This window comes from Capsicum annuum, chromosome 10 (assembly GCF_002878395.1).
Source record: "Capsicum annuum cultivar UCD-10X-F1 chromosome 10, UCD10Xv1.1, whole genome shotgun sequence".
NCBI lineage: Eukaryota > Viridiplantae > Streptophyta > Magnoliopsida > Solanales > Solanaceae > Capsicum > Capsicum annuum.
In genome coordinates, this window is record NC_061120.1 from 15,427,242 (window position 1) to 15,453,533 (window position 26,292).

Consider the following 26,292-nt stretch of genomic DNA (forward strand, 5'->3'; position numbering starts at 1 on the left):
ATATAAAAAAATTAAAATGTATACCATATACCATACCAAATATCATAATACCATAAACCACGATATCAAAAATTTCGGTTCGGTATGGTAATTCAGTATATACTACTATGCCCACCCCTAATCTTTGAAGCTCAGTCGACTGATGTCTACTGAGTACTACATATTTTATACTTATACTACACTTCTGCAACCTACCGATAATAGTATGAATTCTTGCTGTTGTTGTGTGCATCGTGTGGAATAGCTATAAATCGAATATTTGAGGTTAGCTCCTAGCATTCAGGGTGTTACTACTCTCCTCTTATGATTTAGTCTCACTACAACAAAATATATTTATAGTTATGAAATCTAAGCTATGGATTTAAAAATTATAGCTATTACCTAATAATAGCCACAAAAAATTGAATTTTGTAGCTATTTATAAATTCGTAAAATTTTTTAGCCACAAAAATTAAATTGATAAAGCTAATTTCTCATTTTTACTACAATTACTAGTAATCGTGGAAATAATTGTCTGAATAGCTACAACTTCATTGCTATAATAAGTGTTTGTAGCTAATCATAAGTGTTTGCCACACAATTAAAGCTTTTGTAATTATATAGTAACTCTTTTAGCAACAATAAACAATTTAAAATAAAATATACAGCTAAATGATTTTTTCTCTTCAAGTTATAAAAGATTATGACAATAGTTAAATGATATAGCCACGTCATTTTTGGTATGATAAACTTTTATAGTTATTTATCAATTGTTGCCACGGGTTGAAATTTACTATAGTACTGGTCATTTTTTAGCTATAATAAATTATTTTAAATAAAATATTATAGCTAAATAAGTATTTTTGCTCTAGTTACAACTAAATTATTGCACTAATTAAATGATATAGCCATAAATGTTTTGCCATAATAGCATTTCATAGCTAATTATTAACTTTTATCATGTGTTAAAATTTGTTGTAATAATAGTGACTTGTATCCATGAAAAAGGGTTATTTAAAATAGACTAATATAGTTAAATAACTATTTTTACTTTGACTCCAAAAAACCATGACGATTGTTCGTTAATACTATCTATAATTATTTATCATGACAAATGATTTAGCCGCAAAGTTACTATTGTGATAAAAGTTTGTCGCTAAATAACTATTTTTTACCATGAGCTGAAATTTAATATAGCAATATTATTCTAGTATAATTAGACGTGTTAATTCGATTCGAATCTATACTACATGTCTATTTGTTGAATTTTAAATATAATTTCAGTATATATGCGGTTTGTCTAATTAATTTTGATTAACTAACTATATCGAACTTAAATATAACTTTACCTAGTCTAGCTGAAAGTTCATCTTGATCAAATGCTTCTAAAATTATTATTTGACTCCAACTTATTTTATCATAATAATATTTTTACCGATCTAATGTGATTGAGGGTGTTATCGTTCAATTAAATTTAATTTTTTAACTTGTAAGTCTTAAATAAATACTTGATTATATTTATTTAAAATAACTAATCATGTCAAATTTTGAAAAAAATTCTATAAGTCTCATTCAAGCTTCATTTCGATCAAGTATTTTCAAAATTATTATTTAATTTAGACATGATTTATTGAGACAATTTAAATATTCAATATGATTAGACCTCTCCATGATTTGATTTGATTCAATTCTATTGAATCTTACTTCTAAGTTTCAAATATAATTTAAATAGATACACACACCCACACATAAATTAAAAAATTACTTAGATTTCAAGTAACAAAATTAAAATGTCAAAAAGAAAAAAAAGGCTAATCTTCAACAATAAATATTTTACATACTATTTACAATCTCAAATTCATCAACTAACATTTTAAATTTATCAAGCTAATATTTACCTTATTTGAACAAGTTAGCTATGGATGTTAATTGTACTCTTTAAAGAATGTACAATCATTTTTTTTATTGGAAGTTGTAAAGATACTTATGTGCTTGGTACTTTTCTTTTTAAACTAATTTAGTGTACGTGTTTTGCACGTATATATAACGTTAATAATAATAAACCATGAAAAAAAATTATTATGTTCATTATATTCTTAAGTACAAACCTTTAAAAATATAATACGAATAAAATAATGATTACCTCTTCGTTAACTAAATATCATAATTTTTTAAGTACCTTCATTTTGCTAACGACCTTCATGTTGTTTAACACCTCTTTCGCTTCAAGATATTGTCTTTTTTACTAAAAATAGATTATTTACAATACTTTTTTTGGCTCTTTTCTAGCTGTCATGTTTTTTGAAAATAGTTGTTCTCAATTACTGATTACTTTAAAAATCAAGAAAGAATTAATATGACTATTTTTTTTTCTCAGAAAAAAAACTATTATTACGATTATATAGTAAATATAATTTTATCTATTGTAGAGTATTCTAATAATGAAGGGCAAATATATTATAAACCTACAAAGATTATTCCATCATAAAAATGTTAGGTTAAGCATATTTATACATCTGTAAAATGGTAAGTTGTTGCTTTGTTCATTTTCTTTTAGTTCTTTTAGTTTGTAGAATGTAAATTTCCAAATTTTTGTTGCAATGCTGAGAATTGTAAGAGCATATACTGAACAATATTTAGAGAAAGCTGATTGTTGGATAACCGTTAACTTTGATGTCATGTATCTAAGTTTCTTGCTTGAGAGATTCAAATTATAGAGGACTAAATTTTAAAATTTTATGTCTTAAAAATTATGTTTTAAATATACTATTAAGTTAGTTCAAATTTTCGGTGCATAAAAATTTCTTTATGCTATTCAAATATGCAACAAATAAATTTAATTTGAGTGTTTATTCAAAAAATATAATAATTGAAACTTTGAAAAGAATAAATAAGAGTAACTAATTAGTAGCTGGAGAAGACTAAATTGTACTACAAATGACAACGTAACATACTTATCCCACTTGAAAAACTTAAAAATATAACAAATAGTACGACAATCAAATATATCAGAACAAAACGATTAAATTTAACTTTCACACAAAAAAACAAATATTAACAAAACAAAAACTATAACCAAATAATAATACGATAATCAAGATATCAGAACAACACGATTATAGCTAATCTTTACATAAAAATTTCTTAAAGTTTGACTGATCATTCATCTACCACCTGTAAACCACAACAAATAATACGAAAATTGAGATATAAGAAAAATATGAGTATATCTAACCTTTACACAAAATTAATTATCAAAGCTCGATCGAACATTCATCTACCACCTCTAAACTAAAACAAAATAATACGATAATCGAGATATAAAAAATAATATGATTAAACCTACCTTTTACACACCCACCCTTCACGAAATACCTAACAACTTCAAACTATAAGTACTATGAAAAATAAATATAGTACAAATCAATACAGACACAGGGGTACATAATTACAACATATCAAGAACTAAATATTACTAAAATAATATATTAATACATAGTCTGATATTTAGAATTTTTTCATAATTGCCATCTCTATATGCTCTTAAACCAGGGCTCAAAATCATAATTTATTGTTTTTGAACGAAATTATACAAAAAATATCATCCCTACTATTTAGATTTACAAGAATAAAGTTATATATAAAAATACCTTTATGCAGTAATTTTATAATATTGAGGAAAGGAATTCAAATTGGAAAAGAAATCAAAGCAATAAAAGTTAACGAATTATATAAATATTGAAAAGAAATAGAAATTTTTTACCTAACAAACACATGCATAATTATGATCTGTCAACGTCTCTGCATCATATATTTAAAGATTTTGTTAGGGCTTTTTATTTATTAACATATATTTTAGGACTTTTTTTCACTTACACAGGAAAAAAAATATCCACCAACACTAATTCTTCCTATATTTTTTTCTCTTATCATATAATTTAGGACTCCTAAATTTTACAAGATTATAATCAATATTATAAAGTAAATTAAAATAATAATTGGAGGAAAATGGCAAAAAGAAGATTTTGTCTAAGTGAGAGACTTTTAATGAAGGGTTAAAAGTTCGAATCACTTTTATAAGGGTGTTCACACTTTTAATATATTATAGATTAAGTGCATAATTTTCTTATATGTACGCACTTATTCTTTTAGAAGTATTCATAAAAACATTAATAACTGTTGAGATATTTTTTTTTTGGTTTCCCATCCGATGTTCGGTATTCGCATTGAAGCCCGACTAATCCGAATTCACGTCAGATAGGGCCCCATTCGGGGGTTAGCGCTCCCAACAGAGTTTCATACTTTTAATATATTATAGATTAAGTCCATAATTTTCTTATATTTACGCACTTATTCTTTTAGAAGTATTCATAAAAACTTTAATAACTATTGAGATTTTTTTTTTTTGGTTTTTCATTCGGTGTTTGGTACCCGCATTGGAGCCCGATTAATTCGAATTCGTGCCGGGTAGGGCCCCATTCGAGGGTTTGCGCTCCCAACAGAGTTTTCTCCATGCCCAGGGTCGAACCTTCGACCTCTGATTAAGGGTGGAGCAGCCTCATCCGCTGCACCACAACCCATGTTGGTAACTGTTGAGATATTATGTGTATTAGTATTTATATTTGTGCAATGTACATTTTTAAGAAATCATAATACTTGGAAATGTTATATGACATATTTGAATATATTATGTGTATTAGTATTTATATTTGTGCAATGTACATTATTAAGAAATCATAATACTTGTAAATGTTATATGACATATTTGAATATATTAGATTATATTTATTTAGTTTTTTTAATTACAAAAATTGAATATTAATATTTTTACATTGTCTATCCTCCTCTCTGTAATTTTTTCATACGTAATATTTAAATTAATTTTAATTTAATATTTTATAAAATAATGTCATAATCTATTCATATCTGAAATATGAATTGGGCTAGAACATAAATAAGCAAGTCGCTGTTTAGTGCAAATAATTAACACGCACACGGTAATAAAGAAAGTGATATTGCCATTTTAATATATTTTTGTTTTAAATTTTTTGTTATTGACTGTTTTATTTTTAAATTTTCTATTTTAAACTTGATTTTTTATGTCATATAATATTTATATATTCAAATTAAATAAAAAGAACTGCACATCCATATATGCGTTTAAATTCAATTTGAAATAGCTGAATGTTGTGGAACCACTATACTGGGGCACTTTAAGTTGGTTTGAATTCACATTGACGGTATAAAATTAAATTGAATGGACATTTTTTATAAATCCCCATCAGAAATTACTTTCAAACTTAAAATTTTGTGGTGCTGACACTCGCCATCATGATATTACTTTGCTTCTCCTATAATATATATAGATTAGATAGATTATTATTGATAATTTTATTTTATTTTTTTATTTTAAACTTGGCATTTTAATTTATACAATTCATTTTAAATTTATATAATTTTTAGGGATAATATCATGAAAATACCTGAAGTTTAACCAAATTTTCAGTGGAGCATATTGAATTTTGCGGGGTCCTATTACCCCTCCATACTTTTTTAATTGGAATTAATTCCCCCACGGACTTTTTTAAAGTGGAATTAATCCCCCCTCAAAACGTATACCCAATTTTTTCGGTGGAAAGTGTGGTACATGCGCCGTTTCTTCTCCATTTTATCACTTTTCAACATTTTTTCACCATTACAACCATATTAAATATTCCAAATGATTCCATTGAGCTTATGAAGAAAGTTTTTTCAAATAATTGAATGGAATCTTCCATTAATTTTTTATTGAAACTCGGAAGATTCAATTAGCGAGTTCCATTAATGGAAGATTCAATGAAACTTGCTAATTGAATGGAACTCGCTAATTGAAAACTCAATGGAAGATTCAATTTCCATTAATGGAACTCGAAAAATTCATTAATGGAACTTGAAAGATTCAGAAAATTTAATTTCATGATTCAATTTCCATTAATGGAATTCGAAAGATTTGGAAAATTCATTAATGGAACTCGGAAGATTCGAAAAATTTAATTTCATGTATGAAGCTATTCAATCTTTCATTAATAGAACTCGGAAGATTCAATTTCTATTAATGAAACTCGGAATTAAATTAGCGATTTTCCGAGTTTGAATCTTCCGAATCATTCATTGAGTTTCAATTAGCGAGTTCCATTATATTATAACCATTGAGTTTCATTAAATTTCAATTCAATAATGGAGCAACTATTGTTGAAGAAAGAAGAAAGAAGAATGAAAAAATAAATAAAAATATAAAACTTTAAATAATTATAAAATTAAGGGGCTGTTTGACAAAAAAAAAAGAGTTTTTAAAATGTTTTTAATACTGTTCACGCGCTCAATGTATGTGAATCACATGCAGTGTGCCAAGTGGCAGATATAAGCCATTAAAATATAAAAAAAAAAGTCTGGGGGGGGGGGGGGTAATAGGACCCCCGCAAAGTTCAGTATGCTCAACTAATAATCCGATCAAACTTCAGGTATTTTCGTGGATATTATCTCTAATTTTTATATTTACAGTTCAAACTAAAAATTAGCAATTCAAAATTCATATCCTTATTTAAAATAAAACTAAAATAATCAAATATTATAAAATGCAATTATATGTAAATTGACAATTGTTTTGAAATCTCAAAAATAAATTTGAAGCTATATTATGTGACTTTTATGATGAAAAAAAACTAGTGGTAAATTCTTTAATTTGTAATAACAAAATTGTTGACTTTTTTTTAGTTATATTAATGAATTCTTGTGATTGATGCTTATGGTAGTATTTTTCAATTTATAGCAATTAGTTTTTATAGTTTAGCCACAATATATATATTACAAAAAATATGGCTATGTACACGTTTAACAACAGAAAAATAAGTTATAATTTATTTATTTCGTAGCAAAAAGAATGAATTCTTAGACATGTATAACAATATTTATTGCAAATGCTTTAGTTTATAGCTATAGACTTTCTAACTCATAGCCAAATACATATATTATTATTAAAATATACATATAGTAGCCAAATACATATAGGCACCTGTACATACTCTTTTAGTTATCAATGCATCTTTCTTAACTTACCAAAAAAAAAATATTATTATAAAGAGATTAAAATATAAAGTAGCGACATTTATTTTAAATTTTCGTATCAAACAAATCAAATCTTTTACTACAATAGAACATATTGTAGCTATATATAAAAATTGCTATAGAATTTTTTGTCGTGGCAAAAAAAAATAATTTTTGGTATAAATATATATTTCGCAGCAAGAACTTTTCACGATCACAGCTACTAAGGGCGGCTCAATAAATATGGTGGTCTAAAGCAAAACTTCAATGAGGTCCCCTGACATTTTATTATAAAATAATAATAATAATAATATGTTATATATAATATCGCTTGGAGTTTATTTTTTTTAGTTTCTCCCTCTATTTTAATTTATATGATATTTTTCTATTTTCGAGATTCAAACTTTTTGACTTTAACAACTTGCTTAGACATAATTTTTTTAGCTTTTTGAAAATTTAAAACGACACAAATTGAGATAAATAGTGTTTTAGCCTCTTCATTTTGTTCCAAAATAAGTGTGTTTTGGAGATTAAGGAAAGAATTTGCGTAGTCTTTCAAAGTTAATCTTGTTTTAATACTCCATTCGTTTCATTCTACTTGGCCTCTTTTGGCTTGGCATACCCATTGAAAAATATTAATCGAAGGTTTATTTTACAAAATTAACCTATTAATGATGTCTTGAAACTCGAAATCTAACAATTACTACTTCCTTTAGTTATTTAATATTGAGGGTAATATGAGAAAAGATGTAATAAAACACTCTTGATTTGTGAAATGAACAACTAATGTGAAACAAACATATTTAAAAAACACCAAGTAAAATAATACGGAGGGAGTATATGAAATTCTATACCATTAAAGAATTACTTTTTTCTTCAAGACATATAATTAATTGGAAGTAAATTAGTAAAAATATTTTTTATTTTGAAGAATAATTTTGTTTGAAGGATTTTCTCAAATTGCAAATATCATTTATTTATAAACGACGCTTATACATATATTAAAAAATTTAGGGGCCCCAAAAGTTTGAGGCCTAAAGCAACGACTTTAGTTGCTTTAGGCTTGAGTCGGCCTTGATAGCTACAACACAATATTCTTTGTAGCTGTAAGTACTAGTCCTTAGTCATCGACCATGTAAATTCTGTAGCTAACTTTTAGTTACGTCACTTCTTGCTACGAATACTATAGAAAAAAATTATGACTGAAATGTTCAGCCACAAAATTTTTTACTTTTAGCTACAAGGTATTTTGAAGCAATACATGTCTTATGTTGTTGTCTGATCTTTTCGTTGTATGCAAAGACGACTTGTACATGCATATTTTTTCAATATTTCACTTTATAGTTTTACCTAGGGGTCGTTTGTTGGGAAACAAGTTATATTGGGATTAGTTATGCTGGGATTAATTATACTAAGATTAGTTGTATTGGGATTAGTTATCTTGGTATTACTTTTTAGTAGTTGTTTGGTTTGTGGTACTAAAAATAATATGCATTGCATTCTTTTTAAAAATAGATAGTTTGTTATAAAAATACCTTTCACCTTATAGCTTAATTATTTTCCTTCATATTATTTTTTTTAACTTATTAATTTCTTTTTCCTAAAAATACATGTTAAGAAATTTATGTTAATATTTCTTAAACATGCATGAAGTTTTAATATTTTATGTTAAATTACTTATTTTGTCCTAAATTCTATAAAATATTGATAATCTCATTTTTTGTTAAAAAAATTCATCATAAAAAAATGTGAAAAAAAATTACTCTCATTTTTCATTATTTATTAATTGGAGAGTCAAATTATATTTTTTTAAAAATTAAATTTTTAAATATTTTTAGCTAAATATAAAAAATAATTTTTTATTTAATAATTAAATATGTATTAAGTTAGAAAGGGAATGTCAAAATACTTTAATTATTTATCAATGATAAATTTGTTAGGAAAAATAAAAAATTGAAATAATATTAATAAATATATCTTCAAAATAGAAAGACAATAAACGCTTGAATCAATTTTGAATTTGATTGTATAAATAGTAGTAGTTTTTATGGTGTTACTGTCATTTTTTCATGACTCATCATTTTTGTAGCATTTAATAAGCTCATATAATTGGTCAAGTTTAGCAAATAGATAAAATTTGTAGGGTAATTAAAATTTAAATTAGGAATAAAATTGACAAAAAAAATTGATGTGAGGACTATCAAAATCTCAAGTTCTCTCTTACATATAGTTGTAATATACATATATATATAGGGTGAAAATCGTTCCCCCCCTCCCCCGAAGTTTGTCTTAAAAATCAACCTCCCCCGAACTATCAACAATAATCAACCTCCCCCCTTTGTCCCATGCAATGTCCATTTTGTCTTTGTAATTTTAATTCTATATTTATGTAATATCTTTTTGTATTATATGTAATGAATATTTTTTTAACATGGATATTTATAGTAATTTATTTAAGTTTATTAACTTTATAAGCAAATTAATACTATTTATAAATTTATCACAAATAACAATTTTTCAAGATCGTTATTTTAGTATTATATTTATTAAAGAGTCATTTGGTGTGAGGTATAGTTATAATAATTCAGAGATAAAGTTCATGATTACTTATCCTGCGTTTAATTAGATGTATTAGGTAGTGTCAAAATTATTTGTCGCACCATTTATATCACAATGATGAGATAAATTATCACACATACAGGTTAGTACAACTTATTTTGTAATAACTAATCCCGGAATAACTTGTTTCCAAACAACCCACCCCTAAATGTGTATATATACATATGTATGTACATGCATATGCATATATTTTCGTGTTTTATTACTCTCTTACTAAATTTGTTTCGTATTACTTACCTTTTTGTTGATATAACACAATCCTTAAGAAAATTTTACTTAGAGGTATATTTTGCTAAATTAACCTTATTAATAATAATTTGAAACTTTAAATTTGTCTAAATTGTTACTTTATATAGTTATTTAACACTAAATGGTAGAAAAAATATAATACAATTCTTTTGATTTCACAAATTGAGTAGATAAATTAAAACTTCTATTTTTAGTATGAGGATCAAGTGATAAGAAACGATATTATCTATTGTCTATATCAGTACATAAGATGTGATTGTCATTAATAGAGTATTACATATTTTATGATTTATATAAATAATATAATCTTTAAAATTTGACCTTATTTTTATCCGAGAAAAATATCTAGTACTCCCGAACTATGACCAAATTTGCTACGACACACGTCAACTTCACGGGGGTCCTATTACCCCTTAAACTAAATTTTGGCGTATTTTTGTCAATCTTTTTAGCTAATGTGATACCCTTTGTCAATCATTTTAGATGGCATGACACCTTTGACGTGGACTCCATTTATGCAATAAAGTTTTTACTAGAGGCTTATCTCTTTCATTTATTGTTTGTATTTTTTGCATTAAAATATGTTTATAAAATTAGTATTACTTATTATTTTCACTTGTAAAATAAATATTATAGTTTTGATTATTATTAATAAAACTAATCTTCTTATATCATGCTAATTTACTTCATAATGATCATCATTACCTTATATACTTAATTAGTATTTCTTTTTTTTTTCGTAGAAGATAATGTTTATATTTTTATGAACATTTTGTTATATAATTTTTTTTTTTAAAATGAAGATAATGTTTATGTTTTTATGCAATGTCCATAAACATTATCATATTACAAGGACAAAATGGACATTGCATGGAATAAAGGGAGAGGTTGATTATTGTTGATAGTTCGGAGGGGGGGGGGAACGATTTTCACCCTATATATATACATTGTACTACTTACTCCCCCTCATGAAGATATTGTAGTTACAACTGTTTTTACCCTCCGTTTTATCAAATTATATTACTTTTTACTTTATTCAATTTGGTTTCACCTTATCTTAGGGAGAAATGCTAAGAAATTTATTTCAAAAGTTCACAATTTTTAGAAAACTGTTGAGATATTACATATCTTGTACTTTATTCTTATATATTTGTTTTCCATAGTGTTAATATATTACATATCTTATACATTTATTCTTGTATATTTGTTTTCCATAGTTGTAGATTAAATCCCATTAATTGGGATCATGATTTCCTGCCTAAAAGATGGGCAAATTGATTTGTAACAAGTTTGTATATATATTCAGTTTGTGAATAATAAAAATACAACAACTTAAGATATTTTTTCTGTTTTTCAACATGGTATCAGAGCTTGACCATTTCAAAAATCCAAATACTAGCAATAAGGGTCACAATATGGATTCATCAAATCCATATTTTCTTCAACATTCAGATCATCCCAGCCACATGCTTGTTCCAATCAAATTGAATTAGATCAATTATCCATCCTGGAGCAAATCTATGGTCCATGATCTCACTGACAAAAATAAGTTATCTTTTATTGATGGATCAATCGAACCACCATCGAAAACTGATAAACCAGCAGATTATGCTCTGTGGAATTAGTGCAACAATATGATTTTATCATGGCTTGCCTATTCTGTGGAACCTGATCTAGCAAAATGAGCCATCCATGCCAAGACTGCTCACCAGGTATAGCAAGATCTTAAAGATCAATTTTCATAAAAGAATGCACCAGCAATATATCAAATTCAAAAATCATTGTCTTCACTCTCTCAAGGTAATATGAACGTTTCTTCCTATTTTATAAAACTCAAAGGTCTTTGGGATGAATTAGACACATTTTGAGTACTTCCCACGTGCAACCAAATCAAAGCACACACTGATCAAATTAAAAAAGACCATCTAATACAATTTCTTATGGGTCTAAATGATGTCTATAATGTTATTTGATCAAATATTCTCATGACGTCTCCGCTGCCTAATGTACGCCAAGCGTATTCTCTTGTTATTCAAGAGGAAACACAGAGAAAAATGACGCCAGAATCAATAGAAAGTTTCTCCATCGCATCTGTACTTCAAAGATGCACTAATAATTTTTTCAACAAACCCAAGGCTAAGCAACATTGTTAGCATTGCAATCGAGAAGGCCACGCAATTGAGAACTGCCGCACTCTAAAATTTCATTGCAAACATTGCAATAGAAAAGGTCATACAGAGGACAGATGCAAGTTTAAAAATGACACTTGGGGACTCAACAACTTAGGAAGCCAAAACAATAAACAACAACGCGGATCCAGGGCAATCTTTCTCATGTTGCTAATTTAGAAGAATCTTTTCAACCTAAGAAGGAGGTTTACTTATAAGATGCCAATGGTTCACATAGATTTTCCTTTGAACAACTTCAACAAATTGCTCATGCAGTAAGCTTGTTGTCTCAAAATAATAATTCTGCCGGTAATGGTGACGCTTATGCAAATGCAACAAGTTTATCTCTTTTTCATAATGTTTCAATTAATTCTTCATTCTCTAGGCCATGGATCTTGGATAGCAGAGCTACTGATCACATTACTTCTGATTCCACATTGTTCACTCAAACAAAATTCCCATCAATACCTATTGTCAATTTACCTAATGGGTCGTCAGTGTCAATTCATTCTACTGGCACAATTCCATTCAACACAGACATCACTTTAAACGATGTTTTACATGTTACCTCTTTCCGTTTAAATTTAATATCTATTAGCAAACTTACCAATGATCTAAGTTGTTGTGCCCTTTTGTTTCCCTCTTTTTTTGTACTACAAGACTTGGCTACGGGGAAGGTGATTGGCTTGGGTAAACATCATGGTGGTCTCTATTACATGTCATCAATGCAATAACCACCATTTCTCATCAAGTTTCATAATCAAAAGATTTATGACACATGCGTCTAGGCCACCCGTCATCTTCTCGCCTCAGATTAATTGCTCCATTATTACCTTCTCATAGTATTTCTTTTGATAATAATTGTGATGTTTGTTCTTTGGCTAAACAGACATGACTTGCATTTTCATTAAGTAATATATCTACCCTTGCCCCATTTGACTTGTTACATTGCGATGTTTGAGGTCCTCATCGAGTACCTACATATTCAGGGGCTCATTTTTTTCTTACTATCGTGGATGATTTTACAAGATGTACCTGGCTATTTATCATGAAATACAAGTCTGAAACTTCTCATCTTTTGCAATCTTGTATATTATTTACTAAAAATCAATTTTATGCTTCAGTTAAAAAAATTAGGACAGACAATGGCAAAAATTTGGAGCAATGAAATTCTTTTTTCACTCTCATGGAATCGAATATCAAAAAATTTGTGTTTCAACTCCACAACAAAATGGAGTAGTTGAATGTAAGCATCGTCATATTTTAAATGTTGCACGAGCTTTACGTTTTCAGTCTCACGTGCCAATTACCTTTTGGGGTGAATGTGTTTTGACTGCTGTCTATATTATTAACCGATTACCAACCCCGTTGTTACATTCTAAGTCACCTTATGAGTTGTTATATCACAAATCACCATCACTTAGTCATCCAAAAGTTTTTGGTTGTTTGTGCTATGCAACTGTTGTCCCACATAAACAGAAATTTGATTTTCGAGCTAAATATTGTGTCTTTGTTAGTTATCCTATTGGTCAAAAGGGTTACAAACTTTATGACCTGAAAATAAAATAATTTTTTGTAAGTCGTGATGTCCAATTTTTTGAAACTATCTTTCCATTTAGTCCAGTATACACTAACTTCAACATTATTGTCACCTCAATCCTCTTCTAGTATAATAGATGATTTTTCTCCACTGTCTTTTATAAAACAGGACCCATCTTCTCAGCTTCAACCCAATGAGAGAGTAGAATCTCATGAACTCATAATTACAAAGGGTATTTCTAACAATCCTACCCAATCTGAAATTTCAGTAGATGATAGTCCATCCACTTCAGATGAATCCAACCAACTTGTTCAAAATCTAATATCAAATGACTCTTTTGAACCTATTTTAGTCACTTCGGATGTTATAGTTCCTTCATCTCCTCTTTTAAGGCAATCTACTCGTCCAAGAAAAACTCCTGAATGGCATAAAGACTACATATTATAAACTCAAGCCAATCATTCTTCTACTGTTTCAAGTGCAAAAATAGGTACTCGATATCCTCTCTCTCATTTTCTTTCTTACTCTCGTATATCTTCAGCACATTATACTTTTTTAGCTAACATTACAGGTCACACAGAGCCTGTTTCATATGCTCAGGCTATTCTTGATCCACATTGGCGAGAAGCCATGAATACAGAATTAGAAGCATTAAAACAAAATAAGACTTGGAGCTTAGTTCGGTTGGAACGATTGAGCGTTATAAGGCTCATCTTGTTGCAAAGAGATATACTCAGATTGAGGGAATTGATTATCAAGAAACCTTTTTTCCCACAGCAAAACTCACGATACTTCGTTGCCTTCTTATAGTTATTTCTACTAGAAATTGGTTTGCCTATCAATTGGACGTCCAAAATGCTTTCCTTCATGGATCCCTACATGAAGAGGTGTATATGGAACCTCCACTAGGTCTTTGTTGCAAGGGGGAGAACACCGTATGTCGGCTTCACAAGTTCCTTAATAGCCTTAAACAAGCATCCAGAAAGTGGTTTCTTACATTTTCAGAGGCTATTCATAAAGCGGGTTTTCAACAATCAAAGGCTGATCATTCATTTTTCATCAAGGCAAAAGGTACATCATTTACAGTGATCCTTATCTATGTTGATGACATACTTCTCACAGGAAATAATCTTCAAGAAATTGAAAACATCAAAAGGTTTCGTCTCAAACGCTTCCCCATTAAATATCTTGGGGATTTGAAATATTTTTTAGGCATTCAATTTTCTCATTCAAAGAAAGGGATCTTTATGTCTCAGAGAAAATATGTAATGGATATTTTGCAAGATTCAGGAATCCTAAGAGCAAGGCCTGAAAAGTTTCTAATGGAACAAAATTTAAAGCCAACTTCTATAGATGGAATTCCACTTAATGATCCAACTAAATACAAAAGATTAGTTGGAAGATTAATCTATCTCACTGTCACAAGGACTGACATTGTTTACTCTGTTCAAACACTCAGTCAATTCATACACGAGCCTAGAAAACCTTATTGGGATGCTGCTATGCGAGTTCTCAAATATATCAAGGGTACTCCGGGTCAAGGTTTGTTATTTCCTTCCACAAATAATCTTATTTTAAAGGACTTTTGTGATTTAGATTGGGGTAGTTGTCGAACCACAAGGAGGTCTGTCATAGGATACTGCATTTTTCTTGAAAATTCACTTATCTCGTGAAAATCAAAGAAACAATTAGTTGTTTCTAGATCATCAGCAGAGACAGAGTATCGAGCTATGGCGAACACTTGTTTGGAGCTCACATGGTTATGATATATACTTCAAGACTTAAGGGTCTCACATGTAACTCCTGCAAAATTATTTTGTCACAATCAAGCTGCCTTACATATTGCGGCAAATCCAGTCTTTCATGAGCGAACCAAACATATTGAAATAGACTGTCACATAGTTCGAGAAAAGCTGCAAGCAAAGATGATAAGTCCTTCATATGTTCCCACACACTTTCAATTAGCCGGCATCTTTACAAGGCTTTGGGAAAAGATCAATTTGTGACTTTGCACGACAAGTTGGGATTTTATGATATCTACTCTCCAACTTAAGGGGGAGTGTTGAGATATTACATATCTTGTACTTTATTCTTATATATTTGTTTTCCATAGTGTTAAGATATTACATATCTTGTACATTTATTCTTGTATATTTATTTTTCATAGTTGTAGATTAAATTCTATTAATTGGGATCATGATTTCCTGCCTAAAAGATGGGCTAATTGATTTGTAACAAGTTTGTATATATATTCGTCTTGTGAATAATAAAAACACAACAACATAAGATATTTTCTCTGCTTTTCAACAAAAACATTAGTATAAATACTTACATTTCCGACTTGTTTTGAATACATGTTGGTAGATTTTGTTTTAAGAGGGAACACATTTTTTCACCCATCATTTCCTTTTGTTTGCTTCTTTTTTTCTGTAAAACTATATGTTTTGCTAGTAAAGAAGTTCTAAAAAGTACTAAAACTACCTCTCCCTTATTAATTATCTAGGAGGTTGATACAATTATATTCCTTTTATCAGTGGAGTAGCCAAGAATTTAGTAAAAGGTGTGCAAAATTAAATATTTAGCCATAATAGCTAACATTTAACCTTTGTAGACCACTTAATTAATCAACAAAGGGTGTTCATCTGACCACCCTTAGTTTAAGGTGGCTCTGCCCACGCCTTTTATGCGTGTTAAAATACTTCTTTTGTTTCAATTTTTTTTTTTTTAAACAATTCTTAATTTTAATATGCTATGTTTAAGACTACAAGATTAAAAAATATTTTTTTTGCTTTTCACATGTCTTTAATTTAAAACAACAATATTCAAAATTCTTTTTTGTTTTCTTAAATTTTCATGTCAAGTCAAAATCAGAGAAATAAATTAAAACGGAGGGAGTAGGTTGTAATTAGAAAGTTGTATAGTTCTCTTGTGAGATTTTTCATATAGTGATTTCAACTAATAATTAATAGTGGAGAAAGTCATTATAATTTTCAATAAAGAAAATAATTGTCTAAAATAATAATTATTAGTTGAGTGACAATATGAGAATTTACTCTTTCCATTCCATGTGGGATTCCATGCACAATGTTTTGTCAAAGAACTATTGAACTTAGACGGAGAATCAGTAGGTAAGCTTGGCATTATATTAAGCCATTTGTTTTTGTTTTTTTTACTGGTAAGTTTGATTAGTGTTATCGATTACATTTTTTATTAACCAGCAATAGGAAATGTTTTCGTGTAACAATTCATCAAAAGATCATGGATTCGAAGAACTTTCCATTATTTCAATTACAGTAAATCATGCCTTGTCCACAATGGCCTACACAAATGATGAGATAACGTATTGAAATTTTCACGCTGCATTACTAATAAAATTGAGAAAGAGAAAAGGAATTTTAGGCCATCAAATAACATCAACAACATGATTTGATTCTGAATCGTAAAGGGGCTGTTGCTCATCGGACATACGCCGACAGTTGTTCCTGGTGGCGGAGAGCTGATACGGTGAACGATTGGTGCTAAGCCACTGATCCACGGTGAACAGTTGTTGGCTGCATCGTTTGTGGGCTCCTGTAGAAGTGACTTCCACGTAGTTACAGAACCATTCATGGTTTCGGCCTGTACCATCAGAAGCCAAGACCATTTTGCATATGGTCCCATTCAAACAGGGGCCCTTCCCACTGAACATATCCAAGTTTTCCCTTTCAAAGTAGTTGTAACCTTTGCCCATAAGCCCACCCCAAGTCACTAGGTTGTTGATTCTAATTCCATGACCACTCGCATCATACAGAGTTAAGGTGATTTTTGAGTCAGTTGCATCCTCGTCGAATGGCCCAGTTCGGACATAAGCTGTGTAGATACAATTATTTGTTTCCTGCATTAGTTTCCCACCAAATCAGCAAGTGCAAAATGAAAAATATATAAAAATAAACAACGCAGACAGAATTTAGAACTAGCTAGTTAGCAGGTTTTCTTCTTTATATTATTAATTCACCTATATATTCTTTATTTTTGTTCATACTTGTGTACATATATAATCGGAGATTAGTGACTTACATCTCCCGAAATTGAAGAAATCGAGGCGGAGAGAAGGATGAACATGAGATGGAACCAAAATTGGTTAACCTGAGCTACTCCCATGGCAGTGTTTTGTGCTTTCGTTCTGTTTCTTTCTCTAGAATTAGAAATTAAGTGAGGATAAATGGCAAATATGATGTAGAGATGGTGGGAGTAATAGAATGGTAATAATTTATTTATATTAACAATAGATCAAAGTTTAAAGGGGACGATATTATATTATATTGAGAGTGGATGAATAAAGTAGGAAAGATCCAAGAAATATTATTCATGGCGGCTTTTAGCTCGAACTGCAAGTTGGATGAATATAAATTAAGAAACATACGACTCATGGCGGCTATTTAAGCAACAAATAGCCGATAATGCAATTTAAGCAACAAATGGTCGACATTGAAGAAAAAAAAATCTCCGATATGCTGCATATTTCTCTCTCATGGCGGCTTCTAAGCATATCTGGTACACGCATGCTTAGCTTCACTTTACAATGTAGTAGTGCATTTTAGCATAGAGACGAAAGTGGGGGTATTATAATGGAAATCACAATAACTTTACGTTGCAAGTCGAGTTAGCCGCCAGTAGTCAATGGTGATTATTCTAAAAAAAATGTATTCTTCCACTAGGACATAAATTTGCAGTGTGTGGGGTTCACGGGTAGGCCTAGTGCCATATAATCTTTTTGACCCTACAACTCTCAATATAATATTGTCCCCTATGAACTTTAATACAATCTATAAATAAACTATCATACTCTATCACTCCAATCTATCTCAAAAGCATTTGCTTTTTTTCCTCGCATTTTTTCTAGAGAAAGAAACAACGTTTAACTAGACTGAAAGAGAGTTCAGGTAGCCATGAGTAACCAATTCTGGTTCCGTCTCACTATCATTCTCATCTCCATCTCCGTTTCTTCTATTTCAGGCTCTGTAAGTTGCCTTTTTGACTTTTACAATATATACGTACCCTGTATTTTTTCCTCCGAATATATGTATCGTGTGTGAAAAGAAACTAAAGTAGATGGTACATTTACAGAGACGTTGATTCTAAATCCTAATGTCTCACTATTCTACAATAGAAGTACGTTATTATTGTATACCTAAACATTTTTTATTTTATTTTTGACAATTGATGAATCGATGGGAAAATTAATGCAGGAACTAAATTGTGTATACTCAGTTTACGTTCAGACTGGGCAATTTTTTGGGGCTGGAACTGACTCAAAAATTACTTTGAGTCTTTACGATGCCGATGGATATGGACTTAGAATCAAGAGCCTAGAGGCGTGGGGTGGGCTTATGGGCAGTGGTTACGACTACTTTGAATTTGGAAAATTGGATTTGTTTACCGGTCGTGGTCCATGTTTGAATGGGCCGGTTTGCAAAATGAACTTGACTTCTGATGGTACAGGCCAACATGCTGGATGGTACTGTAATTACGTAGAAGTTACCTCCACAGGAGAACACAAACGATGCAACCAGCAGTTGTTCACAGTGGAGAAATGGCTGGGTGCTGGTGAATTTCCAGATGGGCTGACGGCCATTAAGAACAACTGTGGGCGTAAGCCCAATGAGCAACTGTCCACTTACGATCCTCAGTCCTATCATGTTGTTGATGTACTTTAGTTTGAGTTTATTATGCTTTACTGGGAAGCGCTCAGAATTTCTTCCCCTCCTTTTTTCTTTTTCTTTTTGGGACAGAATTCCTCTCTTTCTAGCTGTCTGTTTTTTCTCTTTTTCAATTTTACTACATCATATTTTGAAACATTCACACAGTTGATCTAATTGTTTACTGGAGAAACGGTACAATTGAATTTATTATGAGGTCATGTTTTAATTCTATAAGTTTGATTACTAGCAGTTAAATATATTCGTGAATGCGAATAAAAGACGCGGTAAAGACAATGAAGCACGGAAGTTGTATTGGTAGGAGTGTTTATGGTTCGATTTGGATCGACTTTTAATTAAAATCAAAATCAAATCAATCTAATTGATTTTTTTGAATTTCTAAAATTAAATCAAACAAAATCAAATAAATAATTAACCATCGGCTCGGTTGGTTCGGTTTGGTTCAATTTTTTAGTTTTTAACTAGCTAATGATAAATTGATAATGGTAAAGAAGCAGAGACTTGATCACACAACTATTTCAAATGAACGTTAGGAATGAACGAATTTCTCTTTACTATTACAAGATAAATCTATATGAATTTTTTAGTATTTTTCAATACTATTATGATGTTTTAGCATGTTTAAGTTACATAACTATAGAAGTTACTTCAGACCCCATCACATGTCCTAAAATTCATTAAGATACAACTTTAAATAGAATGATTAACCCTACAAAAATTAAAAGAGTAAGAAATTGAAAAGTAGATGAATGTCTTAGAAAAAAAAAAAAAAATTAAAAATTAATGATATAGCCCATCACATATAGACAATCAGATTTATAGTGTTGGGTTTGGACATATGTTTAAGAAATGAAACTTAAAAGTATTGTAGTGCATTTAAAAGAAGTAGACTAAAGTTAAATTAATGATTAATAGATATCCAATATTTATAATTATTTATGAAAACCTAATATCAAATATTCAAATAATTATAAAATTTATGTATATAACTTATCGGTTCGTTTTGATTATTTATTCGATTATTTTTATTAAAATCAAAACAAAACTAAATATTGTCGATTTTTAATATTAAAAACCAAACCAAACCATATCAAATATGTTTTTTTAATCGATTTGATTTGATCGACGATTTGATTTGATTTTTAACTAATTAGTGAAAACCACTACTTATAAGGAAACAGATCTCCAATGATGCTTATTTGTACTTGGATCCAACGTTGTTCGAGTGATCTTAGTTTTACTCCAGTGTCGTTTAGGTAAACAAATGTATAGTAAAAAATGAGAAGTTTGGATCACAATAATATAGGAAAAAGATATAAGTAACACCCTAAACTATGGACGAAATCTCAACAACACACCTTAATTATATGGGGTATCCTATTACCCCTAAAATATTTTAAAGTGTAATAAATATTCCTTTTGGTTATGATGTGGCTTAGAGAGTGGGGGCTTTGTGCTTGTAGGTGACAAAAGAGTTTTAAAATGACGTGTAAGTGACACAAGTCTTAATTATTGAGTGGAGGTGACAATTATTTTATTATGGATTAAGAAAGTTAGAAAAATTTGAAAATAGCCCAGAAGTTTTAAAATTTACACTTTGATCCAAATGTTAGTTAATATAACAGAAAACGAAGGGAAAAAGACGTTTTTCTCTCTCTTCTCATCCGATGTTGTTTTCTCTCTCTTCACGATTATTGTTGTTCATTCTTGCTGCTGCTTTATTCATCATCTTCTGCTTCATTATCATCATCTTCTATTTCATTATCATCTTCATCTTCTTCTTGTCGACCATTGTTGCTGTTGTTGTTGTTATCGCTAGTGCTGCTATCTGACCAATTTCTTAGGTCAAATTTTATTTCCTATATCACTTTCCACTTTAGCATTACTTCATATGTGACTTTGGTAAGTAAAATTATGATTTTTATTCGAATTTGTCATCTAGGTACACCAGTTACTACTGTTTTTCCAACAATGGATAGAACCCGATCATGAATCCAACATAAGTGTCCATAATTTAAACATATCACTTATCTGATGCATCAGATAAGTAATCTGTTGCAAAAGAATATTTATCTGTTGCATCAGACTAGTTATCTATTGCATTTGACTGATTATCTATTGTACCAGACTGATTATCAATTGCACCAGACTGATTATCTGTTGCATCAGACTAATTATCTATTGCACTCGATTGATTAATCTGTTTGGAACAACACAAATCAGTCCCTGCCATAAACTCAACAGATTACCAATATGTTTCAACTCTTGCTATTGCTACTGGATTTAAAATTATTCCTTACGTCTAATTACCCGTCCCATATTTCCTTTGATTTCTCATTTTACTTGTCTCTTTTCATTAATCAAAAAAAGATTAATAAAATTCATGTTTTACCCTTTGCATTAATCACTTTTCTTCAAATTAAAATGTAAACATCATCAACAGGGAGACTATACGCCGACCCACGTTAAAAACTTTCTTCTCTTATGAAATTTCGATTGAGTAGCAAACAATGGTTATTTCAAACAACGTCTACTGTCCCACCAGCTGATCAACCCCTGACACAAACTCAACAGATAAATCTTGCTATTGTTACTGGATTCTAAATTATTCCTTTTTACGTCCAATTGTCAACATGTTTGTTGAAAAGATAATAGATAAAATAAAAATTAAATATGAATTAAAACGCCAAAGTTGTTCAAACATAATTTTTTTATTAAATTAAAAAAATACAAATACATATACATAGACTAAAAGAAAAAATAACCTAATTATTATTATTATTATCATCATTGACAGCCGGCCAATCTTCAACCAGAAGTAGCAAGGCCCTCCTCAGCCTGCGGATCTCACGGAGCATTCTTGCTCTAACTGCTCCCAGTTCTCATTGCAGGTCACGAACTTTATTTCGAAGTTCATTCACGGCGTCTTGCAGAAAAGCAACATTCCACACTGGATCAGTCATAATCTAGAACACATATGAATTGACAAAAAACTTAAAAACAAAAGTAAAGATCTTAAGAATATCTGAATGTAATACAACGTATACTATAAATTGGCAATAAAAAAACTTACCTTAGTCAGGGAAGAGAAAGTGGTGGAAGTCTAGGTGTAAGATGAAAGACGAGATGCAATAAATAAATAGAGTGTAGATGAATGAACTATTGAGTAAGGAAGGACCTATTTATAGAGGATTGAATTTGAATAAGGGGCAAAAAGGTGAGACTGTTCACCTCCATTTATTAATTATATTTTTGATTTTGATTACAGTGAATAGTTATGACTTAATTAATTTAATTAAAAAAATATTGTGTTTTATAAATATATATATTTAAATATATATATATATATATATATATATAGAGAGAGAGAGAGAGAGAGAGAGAGAGAGAGGGAGAGAGAGATTAGTTCTTTCCAAGAATCATTTTTATTGAATTGTGACAACAGATTCTATATCTGTTGCATCGATAATTCATCTGTGACAACAGATATTTCATTTGTTGTAACAAATATAAAACATGTTGCATTAGATAACCTATCTGTTGCAACATATAATCTAACTGTTCACCTTTATTTATTAATTATATTTTTTGTTATTGTGAAAAGTCATGACTTAATTAAATTAAGAAATATTGTGATAAGTCATGACTTTTCAGATTATTATTATTAATTAGTTCTTTTCAAGAATAGTTTTTATTGAGTTGTGACAATAGATTCTATATCTGTTGCATCAGATAACTCATTTATGACAACAGATATATCATCTGTTGCAACAATAGAGAACCTGTTGCATCAGAAAATATATCTGTTGCAACATATAATCTATCTTTTTCATAAAAAAAACTATCATCATATCATTAATCCAAATTTGCTGGATTTTTTATTATATAAATTAAAAAACACCTTTTCAATAATTGTTTCTTTAATAAAATAATAACTATTTTTATTTTCTGGCAACAGATATAATGAACGATCTGTTTTAATAGCTTTTTTGATTTCTTCAAACAACTGATACATCAGTCACAACAAATGGAGAATTTGATCCATCAGCAACATTATTGAATGTATGTGTTTTTGTTTTAGACAAAAAATCATGACTCTTTACCTTTTTCTTAACAATCATCATATAACTTAATTTTTTTTAATTAAATAATCTTTCTTTTACGATTATAAATTGTGTATATCATTTAGTTCCTTATTATTTATTAATGAATAATTTTTAGAAGAATCATGACTTTTCACCACCCTCTATTGCCACAAGTGCTCAATTCCTACCTCCAACCATCGACATGTTGATAACAGGGAATAAATAGAATAATAATTAAATATTAAATAAGAATTAAAATGCAAAGTCGACCAAACAAAACCAAACAAAACCTATATATAGATTTTTGAATCCCTTATAGGTAGATTCGATATAAAAAAGGAAAATACATACGCTAAAGGAAAGAAAAAACATAACCTAATTATTATTACTACTATTATTATTATCATTACTATTACTATTATTATTATTATTATTATTATTATTGTCAATCAGACAATTTTCATCCGGTAGTAGTAGGACCGCCCTCCTCAGCCTTGCTCTGAAGTTGGTCAAATCCCTCTGGAGTTCATCAAACTGCCTTTGAAGTTTCCGTAAGAACTCGATATGAATCTTCTTATACGAATCTGGATCAACCATATTTGTACTGTAAGTGTAGTAGAATGAACGAGTGAGAGTAAGGAAAGGAAGCCGGAGGGACCTATTTATAAATGATTGAATTGGAAGGGGTAGTCAAACAAAAAGCCACTACTGTTCATATATTCCTTAGTTAAATAAAACTGGTGACTTTGCAAATATGTAAATTAAAAAAAATGGATCTAAATACAACATTTTATCTTTTTATTGTATTTTGAAAAGACAAAAAATTGCTTTAAAATAAATCTAACAGATGGGTAATCTATTGTAAAATATATTCCATTTGTCAGATAACTTACAACATATTGACAATCTGTTGCAACAGATGGATATATCAGTTTATTTTTCCAACAAATGTGGCGTTTGTTGCAACTTGCTAGTCATCTGTTTATTCAATTTAAGACATAGATGAGCTAGAAAGAATAAGGTGCATGTAGATAGATCCACTATCATATATGTGTGAGTTAAGAAATATCACTGATAAGGTCACCGAGACAACGCACATAAAGTGCAATGTTTTTGTGAATGCTATTTTTAACTGATTAGGCACTGGTCATTCAAACAAGATCCTATATTGTGCAGTTAAGTTTGATGGGTTCGAATTACAAGGTTGAGGGCCTCATAAAGATGGTACAGATATCCTATTGCGAATTACTGATGGTTGTTGCTCGTGTTTATGCGTGTCAATTTTTGAGAAGGGATCAATATTTAGTGTCATTGTAGAGAACCAATAGCGATTGGACTTAACTTTAAGTGTACATTGGACTCTGAGAACACCTTTAAAGCCTCGCACTGCATCAAGCAAGAACGAAAAACCAACAGAAATTCCTCTAGCCCAAATTTATATGGAAGGGTTGATAGAGAAGATAATTATACGCCAGAAGGAGCCAAAGGAGAATGCCCTTAAGGGAAAGGGGAGTTGATGAAAAATTATATCATTTGAGAGATAATTGAAGAGCAGACATAGGGTGGAAAGTAACTTTTAGCAAATATGGCCGTTGGAATTATCTTAAAACGACATAAGAAATCTGAATCAAGTGCAAATATGAAAATGTATCCGGCAATGTAAATTCGTCGGTTGTCTCTCTAAAAGAAAAATAATGCAGATAGACACTTTGCTAGGGAGCTACGACTAGGTAGCGTGGTCAGAATTATCACCTAGATAGAAAATAACGAAAGTCCAAGAAAGCAGCCTTACGTGCATCGAGGTTGAAATGATGTACAGTAAGTCTAGAAAACTTGCACCAAAAGCAACTGCAGTTAGGAATCTAAGCAAAGAAGGCAATTTCTAAATTTAAATTTCATCCCATGCCTTCTTGTTTGTGGTTTTGATTAGGTCCACTGCTGTTGACCTGATCAGAACCACAAAAAAGATTAAAAGACAGATTGAGTGTCATTACTTCCTTAGCAATATGGATTAATTGATTGTGTTTTCTTGCCTTAGTATGCTTTCAACATTTCTTGGAGAAGATCAGAGGCTTGCTCTAGTTTGTAAATTTTGATAATTTTCAACCTTGCCTCCAGCTTGTTGATTCTGTATTCAAGCTGGTCGTTGCCGTCTTCGAAGTTGATATAGAGATCCTGATCTCTTGTGAGCTCGATCAGGAACACTACCTTCAAAGTTGTGGCATTGAAGAAGGCCTCCAGAACACTTTTTTTCAGAAGCCTTAAAGGATACACAGAGGGTCGCTGTGTTTGTTTTAGGTCAAAATATGTTGATTCACACTCAAGTTGTGATCCCAACCGTTGAACAACTCACTTTTATTGAGTGCGGCTCAATGCAGCTTGCTCAACCAATTTGATAAATTAATAAGCAAGGAGTTACGTAGCGTGTGATTTAAACCGACTCTGTCAATCCTATCAAACATTATGTAACTCTAGGCTCATTACACTATCAAAAAAATTTGATAGAGTTGGTGCACAAATCAAATGAGATAAATCTCTCAGCCTTTCTGTTGATCGCTCTTCTCCAATTATAGATGACATGATATTTGCTATACAAAAGTCTACACCATAATCTCTCGATATCACTTGGTATTGAGAGATTACTGATGATGCCTTCAGAAGACCTTTCACCCTGGCAAGCATTTTTGATGACGGTGTAGACTTTTGCATAGCAGATATCTTGTCATCTATAATTAGAGAAGAGCAATCAGCTCTGCTTAGAGATTGAGCTCGTTTGATTTGTGCACTAACTCGAGCTAAGTTTTTTGATAGTGTAATGAACCTAGAGTTACATAATGTTTGATAGGATTGGTAGAGTTGGTTTAGATCAC

The 26,292-nt window shown here is 30.0% G+C and overlaps 2 protein-coding genes across 2 annotated transcripts; one reads left to right on the forward strand and one right to left on the reverse strand.

The window, feature by feature from the left end:
- Positions 1 to 16,899: 16,899 nt before the first annotated feature.
- Positions 16,900 to 18,209, reverse strand: LOC107845607 (PLAT domain-containing protein 3). The gene is made up of 2 exons (XM_016690032.2): positions 17,695 to 18,209; positions 16,900 to 17,512 (listed from the first exon to the last, which is right to left on the reverse strand). The coding sequence occupies exons 1-2, from the start codon at positions 17,776 to 17,778 to the stop codon at positions 17,042 to 17,044; spliced, it is 555 nt and encodes a 184-aa protein (XP_016545518.2). The 5' UTR covers positions 17,779 to 18,209; the 3' UTR covers positions 16,900 to 17,041.
- A 20-nt stretch (positions 18,210 to 18,229) lies between these two features.
- Positions 18,230 to 19,479, forward strand: LOC107845608 (PLAT domain-containing protein 3). The gene is made up of 2 exons (XM_016690033.2): positions 18,230 to 18,638; positions 18,867 to 19,479. Exons 1-2 carry the CDS (start codon positions 18,567 to 18,569, stop codon positions 19,332 to 19,334), a joined length of 540 nt encoding a protein of 179 aa, XP_016545519.1. The 5' UTR covers positions 18,230 to 18,566; the 3' UTR covers positions 19,335 to 19,479.
- The last annotated feature ends 6,813 nt before the right edge of the window (positions 19,480 to 26,292 follow it).